The 22,952-nt window shown below is 35.8% G+C and overlaps 1 protein-coding gene across 2 annotated transcripts in view; it reads left to right on the top strand.

The window, feature by feature from the left end:
• Window positions 1-14,525, top strand: part of LOC131035081 (uncharacterized) — a 180,787-nt gene extending 166,262 nt beyond the window's left edge. The window contains exons 9-11 of one of the 2 annotated variants that reach the window (XM_057966721.2): window positions 11,978-12,082; window positions 12,981-13,160; window positions 13,752-14,525. In XM_057966721.2, the coding sequence (XP_057822704.2) occupies window positions 11,978-12,082; window positions 12,981-13,118 (243 nt within the window). In that variant the 3' untranslated portion in view covers window positions 13,119-13,160; window positions 13,752-14,525. Of the gene's footprint in view, window positions 1-11,977; window positions 12,083-12,980; window positions 13,374-13,751 lie in introns of those variants that run through there. The other variant, XM_057966712.2, reaches the window with a different exon arrangement.
• The last annotated feature ends 8,427 nt before the right edge of the window (window positions 14,526-22,952 follow it).

The following is a 22,952-nucleotide window of genomic DNA, read 5'->3' as shown; positions in this document are numbered from 1 at the left end:
CTTATAGATCAATGCAAGAAAGAGCTATCCAAAGAACTTGATATGAAAGACTTGGGATTCCTTCATTATTTCCTAGGGTTGGAAGTATGGCAGAATTATGATAACATTGTTCTAAACCAAGGCAAGTATACCTTGGACATCCTGAAGAGATTTGGAATGCTAAACTGCAAACCCATGACCGCCCCCATGGAAACCAATCTTCATAAACTTAAAGAAGCAGCAGCAGAATCACCTTCTATTGACCCCACTCTATACAGGCAGATGATTGGGTCTCTTATGTACCTGGTAAATACAAGGCCAGATATCTGCTATGCAGTAAATGCTTTGAGTCAGTTTATGTGTGAGCCAAAGGAGATACACGTGGTTGCAGTCAAACACATTATGAGATATTTACAAGGCACCTTAAAGTCTTGGTCTCAAGTATGAGAAAGTTGATCTTGATCTACACGGATTCACAGATTCAGATTGGGTTGGAAGTGTGATTGACCGAAAAAGTACCTCTGGGTGCTGCTTCAGTTTGGGATCAGCCATGATATCCTGGATCAGCAGAAAGCAATCTTCTGTAGCGCAAAGTTCCACCGAGGCCGAATACATTGCAGCCTCCATGGCTGCCCGAGAAGCAGTGTGGCTTAGGAAGTTGCTCGTGGGACTATTTGGTGAACCTATGAAACCCACTATCATCCATTGTGACAACCAGAGCTGCATAAAGCTTTCTATGAATCCAGTATTTCATGACAGATCCAAGCATATTGAGATTCCATACCATTATGTGCGAGACATGGTAGACAAAAATGTGATCAAATTGGAATATGTTAGCACAGGAGATCAGACTGCAGATATTCTGACCAAACCACTTTCCAGAGTGAAGGTTGATCACTTCAGAAAAGGTTTAGGTATGATAGAAAGGTAATTCGCTTTAATAAGATGTTTAATGTGTAAACTTCTTTTGTCATGTTGGGACATTCTGGGTTTGACCCCCTGTGTTTATATCTAAGAGGTGACGATCTCTTAGATTATGAACACTTGTATGCAGACATCATAAGGTGACGATCTTATGATTCTCTAAACCAGTATCATGTTGGATCTCTGGTATGTCATGGATGTGCCATGATGGTGTTGTGATAAAATATTTGTATAGAATGTTTTTGCACATATCACAACCTGGATAAGATGGGGATCTAACCATCCTCATATGTTTATTCTTAGTATTGCGTGTTTAGGCAATACTGATATCACGTGTTGAGGTGATATCTTGTCATAATGAAATGATGAATCTTTTATATCACATGGTTAGGTGATATTCTATATCACATGCTTAGAGTGATAAATTATCTTTGTATATTATGTCCTGATGATACTTCATATCATATGTATAGATGATATGTATTCTTGGAGACTGATATTATGGAAAAAGAAATGTGATGCAGGTTACTTTATCTATCTTTCAAAGCTAAGAGGGAGTGTTAATGCATTAGTAGCCTCTGCAAAGATAAGATTTTCCTAACCCGTTAATCTCCTCCATTCTGTTAGATTATCTGATTTATGCTTTCAGAACTGAATATGTTTATCAGACTGTAACTTTGATCTTGATTATGATATTGATATTGGATAATGATGGATTAGATTGACGACCTTCTTAACTATGTTAAGCGTCAATCTAAATGCTATCGGGCTAGTAACCCGATAGCATATTAATGTCGATTCATATATGAATCGGCATTAATATACTTACGGGGTATTAACCCGATAGCATATAATGCTAACAGTTATTGTTATTGTTTACTTTAAACCGATTCATTATCGGTTTGTTTATATTGATCCATTATCATTTGTTTTGACACCGATTCATTATCGGGTGTGTTCATATCGATCCATTACCATTTGCTTTGACACCGATTCATTATCTGGTGTGTTTATGTCGATTTGTTAACATGGCACCAATTAGTCATGATAAACACCGAAGCAAATATGTGGACAATCACGACCAAGTGACATCTTGGTCGGACATGTCTAAAAGACATGCCCAATCAAGGTGCCACTTGATCGTGGCTACCTTGCTACATATACATCATTCAAAAGAAAAGGAATGACATTGAAATCGATAAATGTTCATCCTTCAGACCTGCAGAAAAGAAATACAATAATATTATTGTCATAGTAATAACACCAAAATTGAAAATACACAATCTAGCATATAACTTGTTCATTGAATTGGAAATTGCAATAACATTTACAAAATTTTTATACCTATAAAATTAAAATGCAATTAGATTGGATTCAAAATAATGTATGGAATGCAGTAGGTGGAAATTAAAACAATCCTCTTGTAACATAAAATACATTAGAATGACAAATAATACTGGTAGGGCAGCACCATTATTTGACAGGAATTACAGACACAAAGTTATTCACATGTTAATCGAGAATCTACCTAGGAGATTTTGGGGAGAAATCAATAAATTGGCTGGGAGAAAAGTAAAAATTGTAAATTTGCTTCAAAACTGATTTTAAAATATAAAATAAAATGAAAATGTCACGTCAACAAGTCACAGAAACATATTAAGGTCGTTAATGATTTTTTTGCAAAAGTGGGAGTTACAGTTGATGACAAGGATGCCAAAGGAATTTTATTAGATGGTTTGACTTTGGTCCTTAGATACTATAATATTCTTTGCACACTTAGTTTCCAACAAAGTTTAGAAGATGTGATTTTAACAGTCTTTACAAAAGATGTGTGTTTAGGAGTTAAGGTGACAGCATCAGGAAAACATACCTTCCTAGTTTAAAAAGAAGGAAATGAATATGGATAATAGAATCTGCTGTTATTGTAAGACACCTTGAAAGATGACCTCTTTCTCAGCATGTGAGGAGCAAAATGCCATGAAGTAGCCCTCGACAATTATTAAGATGTCTATGGAACTGGAGGGTTTAAAAGATTCACGAACTGAATGTCAAGTGTCTTAGAACCCATATAATCTTCTATATATCTTCCTTGAGGCAGATTCTTTCCTCATACCCTTCAATTAGAAATTAATCATTGGGTGATGTTGGTGTACGTTTTATCATATACCGAACATTAGAATAAAATATCCAAGGATAATCTATCCTCTCCTGAACAAAATCACTACTTGTGCCAAGATTGCGAGAAAGACCACAAGGCGACTCCAAGGTCTATATGTGCGAACAGGCGACTTTATGTGGGATAGCTTCCTTGGTGATCTATGCTGAAATACAAGGGGGACTTACGCTCAATTATGTTGATCACAAGTTGGGACTTAGACGGATTTAACATTGAATGCTCTCTCTCTCTTTTTTTTTTTTGGATTTTCAGATTTTGGATTTCCTCAAAAAAGGATAAAAAGGATAAGGGTTTAGTAGTTCTATGCTACTTCTAAGCTATTCATATGAACTCAAGAGATGGTAAAGACTGGGTGAAACCGATAACAATACTTTGTTTCGCCACACTAGGACAACTACGCAAACCAAGTGCAATCTTTCAAGGGTGTGCTCAAGATTTTCATACTTGAATAATACCATCAATCGAACAATATTTACTTGCAGCAGAAGTAAAGCATCCACATTATAAGCTTAGGCTAACTTTACTCATTGAACGAAAATCATCCATCCAAAGAAAGTATGAGCAAGATTTCACCAATCTATACTATCAAATCCTTCATTCATCTTTGAAAGCAAATTTATTCTAAGCAAAACTATTCTATTTGTTGAAGAAAGATATGCAACCATGCAACCACTTAATAACAATAAGATTTCAAAGCAAAAACTTGCAAATGAACTTTTATTATTCAAGTAGCTCTACGCAACAATTTCATAATTCTCTCCACAACACTGAAAATGAGAGAATGAGAGTTTATATAGAGTTCTGAGAAACAAATGAATGGTCGAGATTGATCTAAGATCAATGGTTGAGATCAACACAACACAACCCTAGATATAGTTTCCAAAAATGAAACCAAAGACAAGTGCATGCGAGACAAGTGGCCTGAATAACCATTTCCTAGGAATGGACATCCTTATTCTCACGAGCAGTATTGCGTTTGATGAATTTGGACTCAATTGAGTCAACCTCTTCCATGGTGACAAGTGGCAGCATATTGATCCTGTATTCCCATCCGTCCAAATTATCTGCATAAGTGGCAAAAGCGATCTCCCACTCCAGCTCTTGTCTTTGGAAGGCATCTCGAATGGACAAGAATTCCGATACCTCAGTTAAATTGTGCGTTAGGACTAGTCCATTGACGGGGAAGAAAATCTCCTAAATTCTAAGCTTGAGATTCTCCAGCCTCACATCACTTTCCTGGATGGTTTCTTTTTCAAGCAAATCAGCAGTTGCAAGGAAGATTTTGCTTTGTATTTCTTTCATCTGCACCTCGGACTTAACACTTTAAGCCTTTACTTTCTCCAGGATTTCGCTGTGTGCAACTAATGCCCAATGCCATGCATTAAAATCATATGCAGCCCTTGCTGCAATTATCTCCTTATAAATCAGCTTTTGCTTATGCATGCCTTTCAATACTCTAAGGCATGGGATAACTTTGTCCTGAATATCCTAGAGGTCAGCCCATGTTTCCGCCATGCTTGCAATTCTAGAGAGCAGGAAGGAGGTTTGTCCATATGTTAGCCTTAATTTGTCCGCAAATGTTGTTGCTTCTTCTTTTCCATTTGCCATCCATTCTTTGGTTTCTCTTGCTGTTGTGTTTTCTTCTTCAACATTTTCAGTTGCTTCTTGCAAGGAGTTCAAAAGTAGAGGAGCTGCTGCATCGCGTTGGTTGAGTGGTTTAGTCAGGTGCTGGATATATTCCCTTAGGCACTCCACTTCCCTTTTGTATTCCCTCTTCTTTTCTACCTCTTTGTCTAATCTGGCCTTCATGGAAGTGACTGAATTATCTAAATCTTTCACTTCTTGACCCTTTGTACTTGGTCACCAAGTCAAAAGTGGTGATCTCATATTCCGGGGGAGTTATATCATCCTTTGATTTGTTTACCTTTGGTACATCAATATGGATTGTGCGGTTGCCTGCTTCATCTCTCTGGATTGTGGAAAACTTCCTAACAGGTTTCTTAGTAGCAACCTCTCCTAATCTGGCCAAGAAATCGACTGTCATCTTCTTCTTGAACTTCTACTAGTACTTTTACTTTCAATCTTTCTTTCAACCAGTCAGGAACTGTAGGCTGCTCAATGCCTTCCTCTTCCTGATCATTTTCTTCACATGGTATATTTTGACCTCCTCGAAGGGCGGAAATCATTCCATCCTGAAATTCATCATCCAAAATATCCAATTCATTATCTGACTCTAATATTTCCATGCCCGTGGGAGATGGCGGTTCTTCACCTTCCTGATGGATTGACTCTTTGTTTTCCCCATGGAGAAGGAATCTTTATCTCAGCCAATGATTCATGAACAGTTAATACATAGTTTTCATTCCTAGATGCGGCAGAACGAGATGGTTCCTCCCTCTGCTTCTTCTGAACAGGTCCTTCATTTATAATGGTCTCACCCTTTGTCCTTGAAGAGAGCTTCCAACTTCTTCCTTTTCCTAGAGTTAGTGCTTTCAATATGTTCGACATTTTGAGATGCTTCTGCATTTGAAGAATATGCTTCTATTTCACCCATCAGGTTATAAGTCAAGGCTATATTCTTTCGTCTCGGCCCATGAATCTGCTAATTGACCCACCACTTAGAATACTTAAGCACTGGCCTCATCAAGGTTGTCAAATCTACATGTTCCGGCTCAGACCATCTTACAAGAGGAAGAGGTGCATTCTCATCGAAGCATGGCTGAGTGTATTCTCCATCATCTTCCAACTGATCAGGCACATGAAAAAGTTCAGTTGTTTTGATCAAGCTTACTGGTAGTCTGGACCATAGTTTTTTCCTGATGTCAAACTCATCAACAACATTTGCCCAAAGTCTTCCAAGTCAACTCTATGTCTGTACCTTTCTCCATTTACTGTCCCAATATTGTTGTGAGGGTCATAATCAGCTCTAGACCGGTAGAATGTGAAAGGGTACCATTGCATTTCAAGTTTGGCACTCCTAACTGCTTGCGCCTTTGGACAAGACTCCAACATATTTCTGATGAAGAATGGGAAGGAAATAGCTGCCTTCTACTTCGCTCTCTAGAAGTTTTGATGTCTCCAACTGTCTAAGGACCTCAAGCAGGACCATTCTGTTGGTAGGATAGATTGGAAGCCGGTATGGACAACCAGTAAAACCTTGAACTCTTATGTAGGTGAATCTAGGAAACTGGATAAACCGGGATCCATACTTGCTTATCAAACTTTTAGCTTCTGGAGTTAACCTTTGATGGGTTCCTCCCTGCAGTATTCTGGTGATACACATCAAGAAAGCATCATTTGCCCCCCTGAAGTGGGCCTTCTTTGCCCAGCTGCAGCTGCGGGTAACAGTCAAAGGACTTGAACTCACTTTCACCATTGCCAACTGTGCCTTTTTAAATCAGTCCTGTATATCTATAGTCTCTTGCCAGCAGGTAGATGATGTAGGAGCTCATATAAAAGGACTTTGTCCTTCCCAAATTTCTCAACTGTTTGTCCAGGTTGTCATCGATTATTTTGGACCAGCTGAACATCTTAACTCCGGAAGTGATTTCATCAATAAAATAATACATCCATGTCTCGAATGGTGCACTTTGAGGGCTGCTCATTACTCTATTCAGCAGCAGGATGAGATCGCCATAATCTTCCTTGAAGTCAGTGCGGAATAAGTTCTTTGGCACCTTCTTGAGACTGGGTCTTGGTTTTTCCAGCCATGATTTATTAATAATAGTCATACAAAGTTCAGGCTGACTTTCATAGAGTTTCTTAGTTTCTTCCTTGGTTTTAAATGAAGTTCGGTTATAGGTTGGAATCCTGAAGGCTTCTTGAATGGCCAATTCTCCGAGACGAGCCAAGACTCTTCCATCTGGTGCAACAATTTCTCTCTCCTAGGCATTATAGTGTATGACACATTCAAGTTTCAACCATTAGTTCTACACATTCCATGGCTGGTAGAAATCCGACTGCCTGGATGATGCCGTTTCTCATCATCAGGCAAGCGATAGGTGTTGGTAGGTACCCATCATGCCCGCACATTCTTTTTCAGAATTCTTCGAAGTCCATGTGCTCGAGGTTGGTGTCTGTGATGTTTTTCCACTTGGAATTGATCTTCGATTTTGGCTGTAATCCTTTACTAGCGAACTTCATTTGTGCTTTTCTCAAAGGTGCTCCTTTGGTAGTCATCAACCTGTGAAACACACGAAAATCTAACATTATTTTTCAAGAAAATTGAAGACTTTAATTTTGGTTTTGGATGTTTAAACTCAGAAATTTCACTTTCAGCCTGTTAAAAAGCTAAGATTCTGTGAAAAATCAGACTGAAAGTGGAAGAATCTGGCCAAGTATTGAGAAGTAAATGGTTTAGACAGAAGAAATCAGTTAGAAATATGAATTTCTTGAACTTTTGGGATTTTCTTTGACTGATTTTGATGTCTTAAATTCTGAAAATTTCTGTCATAAATTCAGAAAAGGCACCTTGTTCTTCCTTCCAACACTTACAAAATTTTCCTTCAACTAAGAAATTTATCTGTCTTCCTTGAAAATTTCACTTTATCTTCAAAATTCATCTCCAAAACCTATCTTTCGAAAACTTGGGAGAAGAAAAATCCTTCAATCTTCAACCTTCAACTTGATAATGAATTTGAGAGTGATAGGTCGAATTAATATAGAGCTTGAGAGGTTCGATTTTAGGAGCTTTAAGTGTTTTTTTGTTTTTTTGTTTATTGACATTCTCTAAGTTCATCGAACTTAGCCTTGTTTTATTTTTCCTTCCAAAATAGAAAGTTTTATCCTCTATCCAAGGCGATTTGGGCATGGAATCTTCTAGATGACTCTCTTGAATTCCAAAATTTTTGTAAGTGTTGAACTTATTTTCCTTTCGAAAATAATTCTAAGTGTTAGAAAAATTTAAAAATATTTTGTGTCAAGCTTAATTTTCCCAACCCATTCAATTAATTGACCCTTGATTTCATGTGTTTCTTTGTCAAATTTGTTTGTTCTTCTAGCCATTTTTCTTTCTTCATCATGGCAAGTTGACCACCTTCATGTCCAAGCTATGGGCGAATATTTTTTTATCTTGTTTAGCGATCTTCACATATTCCATTTATGCCTAGGTCGAACTTGAAGATCTAATGTCTTGCCAACTTCCAAACCTTGTGTAATTTATCTTTTTAATTTCTTCTTTGAAGTGTGCATAGCCAAGAGTGGGCGGACTTCAAGTCTTACTAGACATTTGGATTTCAACCTTTATCGTCTTTGGGCGAACTTGGCCTATCTTATGCCATCATGTTTAGGCGGACATTACCCTTTCCTTGCCATCTTTATTTTGCTTTTGGCGGACTTCATGGAAGTTAGACATTCTTTGCTTAGTCAAGTCAGACTTTGAAGGTGCCTGGGACTTCTTTCCCTTGTACTTGGTGGACTTACTCATACTTTGGATGATCAACTTTACCTTGCTTGGTGCGAACTTCACCTTTGTTTGGCATTTATTCACCTTCAACATGCTAGGCGGAAAAAACTTAGCACATCTTTAAGCATGGTGGACTTTATGCTTCAATTATCAAAAGCGGACTTTAGGCTCTCCTTGGCACAAGGCGGACTTGCCTATGCTTTGGAACTCCTTTTCATTTGCCAAGGCGGACTTTGTCTATTGTTTGGACAGTCCAAGGGCGGACTCGAGGCTTGGCGAGACATTGCATGCTTGGGGCGGTCTTTACCCCATGTTTAGACATCCCTTTCATAGTGCAGGTTGGAGTTCATCCTTCATGTGCCTTTGCCTTTCCTTAGCTGCTGGGCGGAGTTTGCTTGACCTTAGGACATTCTTCTCAACTATAGGTCAGAGTTTAAGCTTGTTTGGACAGTCTTATAAGTGCTTAGGGCGGACTTTGGAAGGCGTTTGGACATCCATCGTATGCTTGGCGAAGTTGGCACTATGTTTGGCCATGTCAAAACCTTCTTCCTTGGCAGGTTGGACTTTGCCATTAGCTGGCCATCTTTCCTCTTGGCTGGGCGGAGTTCATAGTCCATTGGACATATCCATTTGCCATGTCAAAACCTCCTTGGGCGGACTTTGAAGTTCATTGGACAAACATCTTGGGCAGACTTCAACCTCCTTTGGACATGATGGATTTTGAGAATCATCAGCCATGTCTTTACCTTGGGCGAATTTGACCTTCATGCCATCTATTTTGATCTTCCATACTGCTGTCTTAACCTGCCTTGTTCATGCTTGACCTGCCATGTTCATATCTGGATCATTTGGAACAAAACCCCATATTAGGGTTTTCACCCTGCTTTTTACACACAGAGATATAATTTTTTGATTTTGACAACATGGGCACTGATGACATGACCCAAGGAACCAAACCCTAATCCTACATAGGTCACAACAGATGATTGTATATTTTTAGGGAACAGCCATTCTCATTTTTTGCTGGGAAATTTGGCTTAATGATTGTTTACTGTGCAAGTTGATGCAGGAATTTGAGTAAATGGTCTCAGGGAGACTCAGAAAAATCAAGAGACGTCGCTGTTGCACAAGAGTTTGACCATGAATTGGAGAGGCAACATCCTCAATATGTATTGCTGATAGGTCCACCGTCCACCTGGCCAAGAACAATGTGCTTCTGGTGCTGATAACCGTGATATAGTTGCATTAATTTTAGAAATTAGGGAGAGGGGTCATAATAGTTATAGCATGCTAATTACTGGGTTAAAATCGAATAATTTATTTCAACACAATATAATGTTTTTTAGGTATACACTTTTAAAAGAAATAACATTTGAAGAAATACATAAATCAACATTTAAAATAGGGAATTCAATATTAAAATTAACAGCAGAAGTTTATATTTATTATCATCAACTTTGAAAACTTAGATTTCAAATAAAAATGTCAACTGTCAAGTAATACTTTTTAATGACAACTTTAGAAATGGCTACACACACCCCAAGAAGATCCCAATGCTTTAGGCCTTCTTAGCTATGATACACTCTAGAATGACTGTGTAATCAAACACAGCATGTGTGCATGCATTTTTGCCCGTGCATCAGTTCTAGTTATAAGAATCTTAGGTGCTGAGTTGGACACTTACTGTACACTCCTCCTATGCCCATGCCCACCAGACCACCAGCTTCCTTGACTGACCTCCATGATAACCTTCCAAGTTTTCCTCACAGGTTTGTAAAATATTTTGAGGGTGGCATCCAACCATCACACCCTTTAATAAAATATTCAGTTACATTTTAATGCATTCATTACAAAGGCTATTACATGATTTACAAGTATAAAAAACTCTTCCCAATATCTCCCTTAATAAAAGGGTTTTTATAACGTTTAAAGGCTTATTTTCACCATTTACCTCTCTTTTAACTTTAAAGGGTTATTGACTTTTTCATCTCTTCTTATCTTCACAAAATCATAGTATTCTTTTGAGTTTTATTCCTTTTCCCAGTTTTACATTTTATTTTCAAGTCTTCTAATGTATTAGACATAATCATATAAATGGGGAAAAGGTCCCATAACAGTGATCAGGAAGGACTGCCAAAAAATTTCTTGTCATAACATTATCGTCCCCATTTGACAAATGATATAGAAAGGAATTACAGGTTGTCTTGAGAAAACCATAACTTTTGTGCATATCCTAATAAAATCTTTATACACGCTAAAATGAATTTAGCTTAAGTCCCTCACATAATCTCATATGATCTATGTATGTCTGCAAGGCAGTTGGCTCTCACTATGTTGACATAGGCTATGCATTACCAAAACAAGTATAATTATACTTGATAATAATAAAATTCCCATTGGGCAAAAACCTTTTCATTTATAATTTATGCCAAATCCAGCATGATGCATGTGCAATTTTAAATGAAAGGCTTTAATTAACTACTTGTTTATGTTGTAGGAAAAAGGTGATCCAAAAAGGATCATCGGGGTTGGAACTTCTTATCAAGCCTTACGTTTCAACTATTGAGGTTGACTTGGCTTGCAATAAATGAGTCAAGTTTAATAGCAATCAGTTTTCTGGAAGATGAAGTTTGAACCACTAAAAATTATATCCTTGTTATCTGTTTTCCAATAAAGTGTACTATTTGTAGTGACAAAGTTTGTTGTTTAGGGGCATGACTTGAGATTGAATTTTATATGCTTTTCTAAGTTTCTTGCTTGTTCCTGCAGAAGTTTTCTCAAGGTATGTCTCTTTCTACAGCAGTTGTAAAGTTCTACCGTATAACTTCTTTACAACTACAATACACTAAAATTTAAAAATGTATATATAGAGTGTTAATCTAATGAGCATTGCCACCATTGTTATTAACAATCTATGCTTCAAAACTTCTTGGTTGTGGTTTACAACTTAAAGGTAATTTAAAAGAGCTAGTAATTTATCGGGGTAGCAGGCCAAGAAGTAACAATGGAACTCATAGATTGGATTCCCCACTTTTCAGTGCCATTCATATTTAAATTACATGCTAATGCTACGTAGTCGGCAAGCAGGTGCTACAGAGGTTAGATGCAATGAGGGTTGCTAAGTATATAAAACTTGTATGTGGAAGGGATCCTGGTTGTTCACCTATGATGTATCTTAATTGTAATGCAGGCTTTGCAATAAAGTAAAACTAGGTTAACTAACCACCCAGATTGGAGTTACTATGTTGTTTGTTTCAAGTAGACCATATAGGAGCTTACAGAACATTTCCTAAATAGATTAAAATAGGTTTTTGAATATGTAGCACCATAATTACAAATATTGTATGGTACCCCATGACACTATTTAACCACACTGAATGAATTTATCACGATGTGTATTGTTCATCTTATGATAAAAAGTTCTGTAAATTTGAAATGGAAGCATAATACATAATTTCCATGCTCGTAATTAGTTATTTTTCTCAATTTTGCAGATAAATATGTGGTTGGGACAATTATTACTAGATCGTAGTGATGATATATACAGAATGAAGGGTGTGCTTTCTGTTGATGGCTTCAATGAACGATATGTATTTCAGGTGAGTGTTATCTTTGAAATCATGGATCTTTCTTCTGACTATTGAGTATCCAGGCTCAAATCCTGAATGTTAAAGAAATACTATTCTGGCTTGTCTTGTTAGTTTTTGGTTGGTTTCTTATAAGTTTTGAGCACTGTTGAGATTCGGCATGTCTCAACGTGCACTTTCAGGTTCCAGTATGTGGGAGTCAGCAAGTCTGCATCTTTGACTCACAGACATAACTGAAACATATAAGTTTTGGCAGACTTATGATTCAACTGTCGGTCTCAGTCAAGTCTGCAAAATAAAACATAAGAACAATTTTAAATATTATTAAAAAAAATCACGGAAACTGAGTCAGTTGAAAAACAGCTTGCCTAGTTTTCTGCCTAGTCCACATCCTAACGAAATGCTTGTTACTCAGTTCAGGGCTATTTTATGGATTCTTCCCTTTTCTTTTATATTGTAACTTGGGGATCCTGGGGGCCATAGAGTTTATCAATCACCGAGAAAACATATTCAGAAGGATACAACATTATTTGACTTTTGTAGGAAGTAAAGTTGATAATGTATGAAGAATCTTTGTGAAATACATAGTTACTTGCATTGCATATAAAACAGACTGAGTTTATGATGAATGCATTTTGGTTTGAATAGATCATCCCTTGGCAATGGCATGTAACAATTTAGAAATGAAATGTGCTGCTTTAGTTGTCCTTTTCTTACCATGTTTCTTAGTATTACTATTCTTACATAGTGTGGCTGTGTCTTGATGCGTTGATGTATTCATGTGTCTGTGTTTGTATTAATTATATAAGATTAAGTTCTGAATAACTATTCTTGTTCTGAAATAGATGTTCCTTCACTGTATTGAGTTATATACTTCTTATTGAGAATTGTTTTCAATTTTTCTGTTTAGGGCGTGCATGATATTTTCCATGGTTCTCCCGACCGAATGTGGGGACCTGAAGAGAAAAGGACCAATAAGATCATCTTTATTGGAAAAGATTTGGATAACGAAGCCTTGCAAAAGGGTTTCAAGGAATGCCTACTCTGAACCTTATAATTCAGAGTGTATTCCACAATTCTTACTTAACTGGTAAATAGCATGCCACCATTGATTTCACTTTTCAGTTAAAATAATTGTAGACACATGTGATGGTTGAGATGATTTTTGCTCATTCTTTCTAAAGGCATTTGCTAGATGCAAGTTCACCATCACAGGAAAAAGACAAATCTTACATGCTTAAGCATGCAAATTTTGCAATTGTATTCTGAATCTTCTTTTATTAAACTTTTTCTATTCTGTGCACCTAAGTATCATGGCTGGAGTAACGGACTTATATTTTTTGCATTTGTCTGATTATTATCCATTTAAGAACGTTATCCTGATGTTTTATGCTGATTCTATATTATTGCACTATTTTGTCAAATAAATTAGAACAAAAATAATTTTTAGCATATGTTAGTTCCTAATCTAGAATGGCAAGGTTATTAATAGTGCCATGGTTATACTTATGGTAATTTCAGTTATGTGTTACTATTGTGGATTTGATATACTATTAGACAATATGAGGAAGCAGGCAAATTTATGAATACCTGATATAGGTTAGATAGCTATATATTTTAATGTTTATTCAAAAAATTAATGGGTATATACTGATCGCTGATATGTCTAAAATGATGAAAGGATTCAATGATACTAAAGAAGAACAGAATTGATGGCCCTCAATGACATATCTGTGTAGCTATTCCAGCAGCTGAATGGTGGCATTTAGAGATGGGTTCCTACTAAGCATGTAAATGAAAGGAAACACAGATTTGGAACGTGAGAGCACTGCTTCAAAACTCATTAGAAACACAGATTAGTCCGGGACATATTTTTGCAGTTTGAACATAATGTTTGAAGCTGTGTAGCTATTGAACAAGGGTCAATTTTTTTTTGACATAAAAGTGATTTCAAGTCACAAATAGTCAACAGACTGCTCAAAACCAATTTACTGATACAATAACACATTCCTTAATCAAGCAAACCATTTGATGGAAAGATTTGATGAAAGTGATAGTTTATAGAACATTTGCTATTGTCTGTAATGCATTCTCTGATCTATGCCATGGGCCTTCTCTCATCGTAACAATATTTGAAGATTCATTGTTCACCAAAGGCTGAGCATGGTCTGCCATATTAGATTGACTGTATACTCTCGATGGCCATCATCTTTTATCATCACTGATCTAGTCATGCTTATCATAACTGAACTGGCTTGAGAGGGGAATTTGCATTAAGTTTGATGTCAAACCCTCTCCATTCATCTGCATCATAAACTGTGTTCCTACATAAAATCACTAGAGAATTGAGCCATTGCATTCTCAGATAACTCCATTGACTTGATTGTTCGTGAAACTAAAAAATCTACTATGTGGAAAGTTAAAATTGAAATAAAATTCCAAAATTTATGCCTAATATGGCAACCTAATATAGTAGCAAGTTTTTCCTACCACCAACCATGATTTTTATAATCAGGCTCTCGTATAAGGATCCTTGTTTCCATACTGCATTAGTTACATATATTATCAGTGATTTGATAATGAACCAAGACACCATGCCTCATGTAGGATTGCAGGTGGTGAATCTCAATAGTAAACATATTCTTTGTAAACAATGTAAGAATATATAATTGTTTTATTTATTAATCTTACCGTTCCTTCTGACAATATCATTCTTTTTAAATGGTGTCACATTTTTGATATATACCATATTGTTATCTGAATTAGATAGAGAACATTGTCTCTAAAATTAGGATAAGGAATGTATACCACGATAACCATATAGTATAGAATCCATGTCAGTCAAAATCTCCACTGCACCTATCCCTCTATTAATAGACATATGCTAGTCAAGCAAACCGAGTGACTAGAAAAGATCACAAAACTGGTCATATCACTCCATTATACAAGCTTCAGGACAATGGTAGAAAGATATAATATAAAAAGGCAAAGATACAGCTTTGTAAAATTGAGGAACCCATGGCAATGCATTAAGAGACAAGAAAAAAAATCCATCAATGACCATTTGGTACACACCAACTAAAAATGCAAGAGAATAAATGCAAGGTGCGGGGTTTGAACAACAATAAGAAATTTACAATGATGATTAAGGAATCCATTGAATCAAAACTCAGTAACAGTGGCTGTAATAAATGAGTACTACTAAAAGAGTAATAGATATGCCTAGATAATATAGATATAGAAGCTAAAATTACCCTGAACTATAAACATCTAAGAGCAAGGTCACCAAAATGCATTATTAAAATTAACTACAGAAATTAATTTATTTTTAAACAAGAGATTAAAAAAAAGAATGTTAAATAAATTTCATATTCTAAATTAAACAACGTAGAAGAGAATGATTTTGATCATACAAATTAAACATGCGAGGGAATAGATAAGAGAAGCATAGTCTTGTTCAAACATTTGGTGAAGGTTCTAGTTCTTTTTTCAACTAAAGAAGTCGAATTAGGAACTTGCTTGATTCAATTCTTTTGACTTTCATGTCTTTAGGATACCATAGTCCATGGTTCCATCCTATTTGGCGTAGTCCCATCTTTGCTCTGTAGAATCATCTTGAACAATTATGATTTTGTCCTCTACAAACCAACAACACAAGTTCACTGTTTGGACTGGGAGGTGTTCTGGATGTCATTTGGGACTTACTGTGTGAACATGTTCAATCCCTCTTGCATGTTGGTTAAATTCCACAAACACATTTGAAAAGTTGTTGATTGAGCCTTGGAAGAGTGCTGTGGGCATGGCAGCATCCAGGATGTTAAAAAGTCATCTTACCATTCTCTTGTCATTCAATTGAATTAAGCATGGGGTCACAATTTTTTTACTTTACAATGAATATTAGAGCAAAAATGTTTTGAATTTTCATAAAAATATTAATTTCTTAGTTTGAGTAGCTACATTGGAGAAGAATGCACACATTTCTCCTTAATAAAAAAATCCTTAAAATCAGCAACATAAGGAGAAATGCTTAAGCTATGACTCTCTCATTTATTATAATGGTTGGATCATTTTCAAATTCTTCTCTCCCCCCCTCCCTCTCCTTCAATCACCTCGTCCTCTACTTTGGTTGGTGGTGTTCTTGTTGAAGACATCCTTGTGCCTTTATTCAAGGTGTTTTTGGGGGTGTTTCCCTTGCACCTCGTGCTAGAATCCATATCACCTATTTGTTCCTTAGTGTCAAATCCCTTTGCTTCTTTAAACTTTGGTTGTCCACTCTTGACCTTAGTGTTGGATATTGAGGTGTTTGTGGTTTGACTACCTTACTTGTGGATCCCTATAGGGTTTCTTATGCCCTCAACATAGGCCATTAGTGTGGGTAGTGGTGCTTTTAATGTTGGCCTTACCTTCATTATGGTGCTTGGTGTCTCTTTGGGAACTATTGGTGATGTAAGAGTTGCCACTTCATTGTTCTTATGTTGACATTGTGGGTGCTAGGGGTGCTACTCATGCTTTGCAAGATAAATTATGGGCCCTTCCCTATGCCAAATCTTCATTGCTAGTGATATGTGAATAGGATGTACTTGAAAATAAAGATTTCAATTAGTATAGGAACTTGGTTTGTACATTCAACTATTTTTGGCCTTGCCTACTAGATCTTCATAAATAAGTCTAGGATTCTTGGGAGTTTGTCGTTGGTGTATGATGATGATTTATGGATATGGGGAGAGCACTCTCACTTTGCCAAACCTTGGAATTCTTCTTTTAACCTTCTTTCTAAACCTCTCACTATTAGACTTGTGTTGGTTCACCTTTAAAATCTACATCTAGTTCTACGATGATTCTTGCTACAAGGCTTGTTCGATCTTAAAATAGTAGGTTTAGAAGCTTAGAGCTTTTCTTCACCTTCAAGGCTGTGGATTTGTCATTAAGGAGGTAAAGATGGGCTCAATTATAGATTTAGGAAACTCTCCCATTTGGGCTCAATTTAAACCTAGGAGGGTATTCTTAGAGTAAACCTTAACAATAATTTTATATTAATTAAAATATAAGAATGAAAATAACAATCATAGCCAACTGCGTATTTGACCCCCATTTGTATCATGAGATCAAGATGTACTAATTACAAGGACCTCTTTTAAAGTTGATTCTATACCTTGCACCATATATTGTAAGATGGCAACAATTTATAGTTCATATAATGTGTTTTCTATTCAATGCATATTACATGTAATAAGGCATACAATGTTGTGCATGAGAGTCTCATGTAGTTAGGTTGCATATGTGCAAATAAGATTAGATAATTTGGGTCTTGGTAATTGACTAATTATATTATTTGATGAATGATGCATAAAAATATTTGTACGAGAATAAAATATTTTTATATCTCTTAATGAATTAAATAATTAGAGAGCTCGTATTAACACGGGTCATGGATCTAACTTAACACAAAAGGGTGCTACTTGATTGATATATAATGACATTCTGATATTTAGTTAAATGGATCCCAAGATACATGAAAAATTGACACAAAAATGTAAATATTAAATTGAAAACGTTAAATTATAATATTAATCCTACTATAATAAAAAAAAATAGAATAGTATCATGTTAATTATTATATTTTGAAAAAACTGATATGTCAATATTATCACCATATTTTAAAAGGAAAACAAAAGATTTTACAAGAAAAGATAAAATCAAACAGCCTCCACTTGTGCCTTGTTGATGTTTGCAAAAATTTCCATGAAGCTATAAACATGGAGGATGCTGATAGAAGTTAGGAAAAAGAAGCATACACATACACTTGGCAGTTGCATCTGCTTAAAAGTTTCAAAGGACTTTTCTTTGAAGGGAGGAGGGGGATAGCGCTGTGGCGTTTTCAGCAAATACTAAGAACTGCAGAAAAGCAGAGCACTTTTTTTTTAATTCCTTTTAAAATTTATCTAATAAATAATTAATCTTTGGATGCTAAGGAATACCATGACTAAGAAGAAAACATCATACACTAAATATATTCATAAATTTAACACTTAAAAATATTTTCGAAGTCTACCAAAATCCTCTCTAGACATGTGATAGAGTCTTCCAAATAAATTATTGTATCTTAAGACAAAAATGTATAAATACAATAGCGATCAAGTTTAGCCAACATATCTATATACACAAATTATTGGCATGTGTACCCATGAACATTCATTCATGTGTGAAGTATAGGACACAGATGTGCATGTAGACACAATCACACCAACACATATTTATGCCCATGTGCATCAACTATGCATGGGCTTTAATTTGAGAAGCATATGGCTGAGTTTCTAGCATTCTAATGGTTATGCCAAATGGCAAAATGGCAAACTAAAATTACATAGTTTGAGTAGTGGAAGAAAGTTAGGTGATGGTGATCATGAATCTTCTTTGGTGAAGAATAGAGATATTCCACTGTTTATTCTTCCATTGATGTCTTTCATATAATTGTCTAAGCCTAAATAATGTCCTTGTTTGGCTGGGAACATTGTGTTCAGTGATTTTGTTCCATATGTAAACCATCCAATGATATTTGATGGTGATGTCCAGTTTGAAGGATAATGTTGGTTTTTTTTAATGTTATTTATTTGCATGGTTAATCCCATTCTTGTTGAAACTTGATACAAATTTCTATTGGTCTTCAAGAAAAAAGAAAAAAACAAAAAAAACAATTTGGTCATTTCTATGCACTCTCATGGCTTAATTATATTTGAAAGTGAAATGGAACCCATTGATCAATTTTGTGGAAGTTCGTATAAGCTTTTAGTATATCTTTGGAAGTTGTGTTTAACATCTTCATAGAATGCTAGACTATTGACAATTGTGAGATAGATCTTTCAACTATATGAACCCTTATTTCTTATAAAAAATCATTCAAATATTTTACAAATATTAGTCCATTATGCTATTGCCCAACTAGTTGGCACTTAATGAATGATATAAATAACAAAATTTTAGGGCTATCATGCTGTTAAATTGTCGTTCTGAGTAAACTTATGGACCAAGTTGTAGAGAAAACTGCTCATGTCTGTTTGAGTTTTCTGCAAAATGTTTTCTGGGTTTTGTTCTTTGTTGTTTCCCTTTCCCTAAACATAAAAGAAGTTTTAAATTTGGACAAAAGGGATAAAAGTTAAACCATTTGAATGTTATTCCTTTTTGCTCCAATCTATAGATTGTAATCACGAGTTCAATGATAAGTTATTATTATTTATAAAGGTATGCATATAATTGAGTAAAAATTATTATAGTTACAGGTCATCTTTCATTTATACCGAATGATAACTTACTGCCAATTGTGTAATGAGGGGAAGGAAAACCCTACCTTATATCATCAAAATGTGAATGAAGATTATTTACATTGTTATCATATTTTCTTAATCATATTATTATCATTTTTCCTTATATATTTTTAGCTCCTCATTATCAACTTGGGTTTTCATCTCTTTATTCCTTTTATATCATTCATCGTTTTTAGTATAATCCTTCTTGTAATACCATGTACTAGTGTTTTTAATCATATATATATAATAACTACATCATTAAATATTTATTTTTTATTTCTTAAAATCTAAATATACTTGCAAACACCTAAATCTAGCCATCCCTAACAACACATTATTTTATCTTATTCTAAGTCATTAATTAAATGAATAATTATTATTTATTTAATTACTTTACCCTTTCACTTGATCTCATTAATTATTTAAAGATTTATTATTCGTTTAATTAATTTCATAATTCACCTATATCCATGTATCCTTGTACATCTAATTCTATCCCTTACACTTGTTCACATGGATCATAATCTAAAATTGTCATGTGAAAAACATCCCCTTCACATGTCTAACTAAGCCTTGTCGACATTCATTAAATTTAGAAACTTCCCTAAAAGTAAAACTAGCTTTTCATCCTATCCATCCATTTCAAGCTAAACCTCTTAATCTTAGCCATTCACATAAGGATGTTTCCCTAATCCAACCTTAAATCCTATACCCTCTCTCCCAATGACACTTGTCATATGACTACAACTTTGAGCTAAACCATAATCCTTAATCAATCTTAGCCATCCCTCCTCAATCTAGTCTAGCCCTTGATTTTGTCTCTTGAGAGTTTAATTACTAAAGGCTCTTAATCCTTAATCCATTACACAATCAAGTTATCTAGATAATTATCAATCTTATGAGATGGTTTTTCTACCATAATATCAATTCTATACCAAGGTTATGCTAGTTTTTTATACTGAACAATCCACATAACAATCAAGAGGCCGTCTGCCGCCCTAAGGCCGTCTGCGTCTGCAGCTGCTGCCGCTGCTGCCCTAAGGACATCCACTGCAGCGAAGCCGTCTACCCTTAGGTCGGCTAGCAATTCCGTCCAGTCCCCTGGTTCCCCTGGTGCGGCTGGTGAGACTTTGCCTAGTGCTGTGAATGGGAGCTCTGCGGGGGTTTCCTCTATGGATGGTGATATGGTGCATCCAACGCCCCTGCTGCTGATCGGGGTATCCGTGGCTTGGGGCCTGTGGCTGTTTCTGTTTGCAAACCTCTAGTTTTCAAGGTGTCTATTGATATTGATATGGAGATCATCCACACTTCCTCTGTGTTTGAAGCTCATGGTATGATCTGCAGGTTTCGAGGTTTTTGGCCAAGCCTTCCTCAGCTGCACACTTGGATTTCCCAAAGCTAGGAACAGATCAGAAAAGGTTCAGTTAACATTTTTCCTTCAGCAAAGGGTTTTTTCATTGCTAAATTTGAATATGCAGAGGACAGATCGAAAATCTTAGGGATTAATCCTTTCAGTTGGGAGGACAAATACGTTTTGGTGGTTAAACCCTAGTTCTCAGGCTTTAACCCATCTACTGATTCATTTAATGAGATTCTTGTTTGGGTTAGGCTCCCTAACCTTCCCCTTCATCTATGGACGGACTCTCTACTAGAGGAAGTGGGGGAGGCTTTAGGTGAATTCCTAATGATTGATAAGGAATCTTACCAAATTTATCATTCTACTTATGCTCGTATTTTGGTTAACATTGATGTCTCTAAAGGGCTTCCAGCTGAGTTAGAGATTGAATCTTCCTTGGGATCTTGGGTCCAACCACTCGACTTTGAAGGTATCCCCTTTAGATGTTGAAAGTGCTTCCAGACTAGACATGTTGCTGCAGGGTGTGAAATAGATAAAAAGAAAAAAAGATCTGCTTCTTGGTGGAAGGGTGCATCCTCTGAACACTATTTTGTTTAAAAGAAAAGCTTCTCCCAGGTGGTGGCATAGGTTCCTCGGACTGAGGGTACACCTCTTGTTTCTGGTGTTGCCTTGCCTCAGGAATGTGTGGATGCTTGCGATGGCATCCCGAGTGATCGTTTGAAAAATGATGGATCTTCCTCTTCGATGGATGACCCTCCCGCATCTCAAATTGTTGCTGTTGTCTCTGCCTCTCTGGATGTTGGCTCTGGTCCTCCTGATGAGGGGAGGTCCTCTATTTTGGACCCATCCTCTTGGCAAAAGGTTGCTGCTAGGGTTGAGGAGGGATGGATTACTATTAAAAGTAAAAAATCTAAATTGTCCCAATCCTCTTTTGATATGACCCTTCGATCCCATAAGGGTAGGTCAAATTATTAATCCTCTTTTGATATGACCCTTCGATCCCATAAGGGTAGGTCAAATTATTGATCCTTCCTGGTTGGGTTAGGGCTGCTGGTTTTTTGCAGCCTGTAGGTTTTTGGTGGGGGTTAATGTTGTTCGCCTTCTTTTGATTGGCTGGGCCAAATCTCTTTTGTGTTCTGTTTCTTTGAGTGGTCTTTCAAGTTTATCTTTCGGTTCGGGTTGCGAGTCCTTCTAAAACCTATCTTGTAAAGGGTTTCTGGTCCCTTAAAAACTTGTTTTTCCTTAATAAAAAACAATCAAGAAGTGAATGAAATTGAATTAGGGAGCATTCTATTTCAAACTCATTTTGGAGGATAAAGATTGTTTGTCATAACCCTCTTTTTGGACCTTGATATGATTTGCTATTATTATTATTACTACTACTACTACTACACTACTACTACTACTACTACTATTATAATATTAATTTTAAGAGTAATGTTAGAAAGAAAATATAAATTGAAATGAGGTTGAAGTTTTTAAATAAAAAAAGAATTTAAGTGGTGACACACACATGAGGTCATAATTTATTTGAAAATTGCTTATTTTCTCAATATCCTAATTGAGCACATGGTGTAGGAGAAATAAGAAGATTCTAGAAAAGAAATTTAAAATTAAAAATATTAAAGAATAAATATTATATTTAGCAAATATATGACATGGGAGTTACAAAATTATTCTATGACAAGAATAATTCTATTCATGGCATTTTTATAACAAAGGAGTTACAAAATGCATTTTTGGAGGAGAATTCAAATTTGAATTTTGAATGCATGGTCAAATGTAACCCCCACAACAATCATTTTTGCATGAAATTAATTTAGAAATTGTTTATTTTCTCATATGCTATTTAGCACATGTTGTAGGAGGAAATAAGAAGGTTCTAGAAGAGAATTTCAAATTCAATTTTTTGCATGTAACCCCCACTATGACAATTAATCATTTTGCATGAAATTATTTTGGGAAAAGAATATGGAAATCAATTAATTTCTTTTGTAGTGGGAAAATGTCTCTCTTTTCTATATATTGAGTTCTAAATTTTCGAAAAAGGAGAGTTCATTGTTTTTTGGATGATAAAGTAGTCTTGAAATTCTTATGAATTTATTACCATGTTAGTTGTAGGAGAAATTTTGTAGATGTGTTGCAGGATTTTGGAGAAGATAATTACCAAGCTTTAAAGAGGAATTCAAGGAGGTCAGCAAGGTTCTTCATTCAAATCCAG

This window comes from Cryptomeria japonica, chromosome 5, assembly GCF_030272615.1.
Source record: "Cryptomeria japonica chromosome 5, Sugi_1.0, whole genome shotgun sequence".
Classification (NCBI taxonomy): domain Eukaryota; kingdom Viridiplantae; phylum Streptophyta; class Pinopsida; order Cupressales; family Cupressaceae; genus Cryptomeria; species Cryptomeria japonica.
This window is presented reverse-complemented; position numbering and strand designations above follow the sequence as displayed.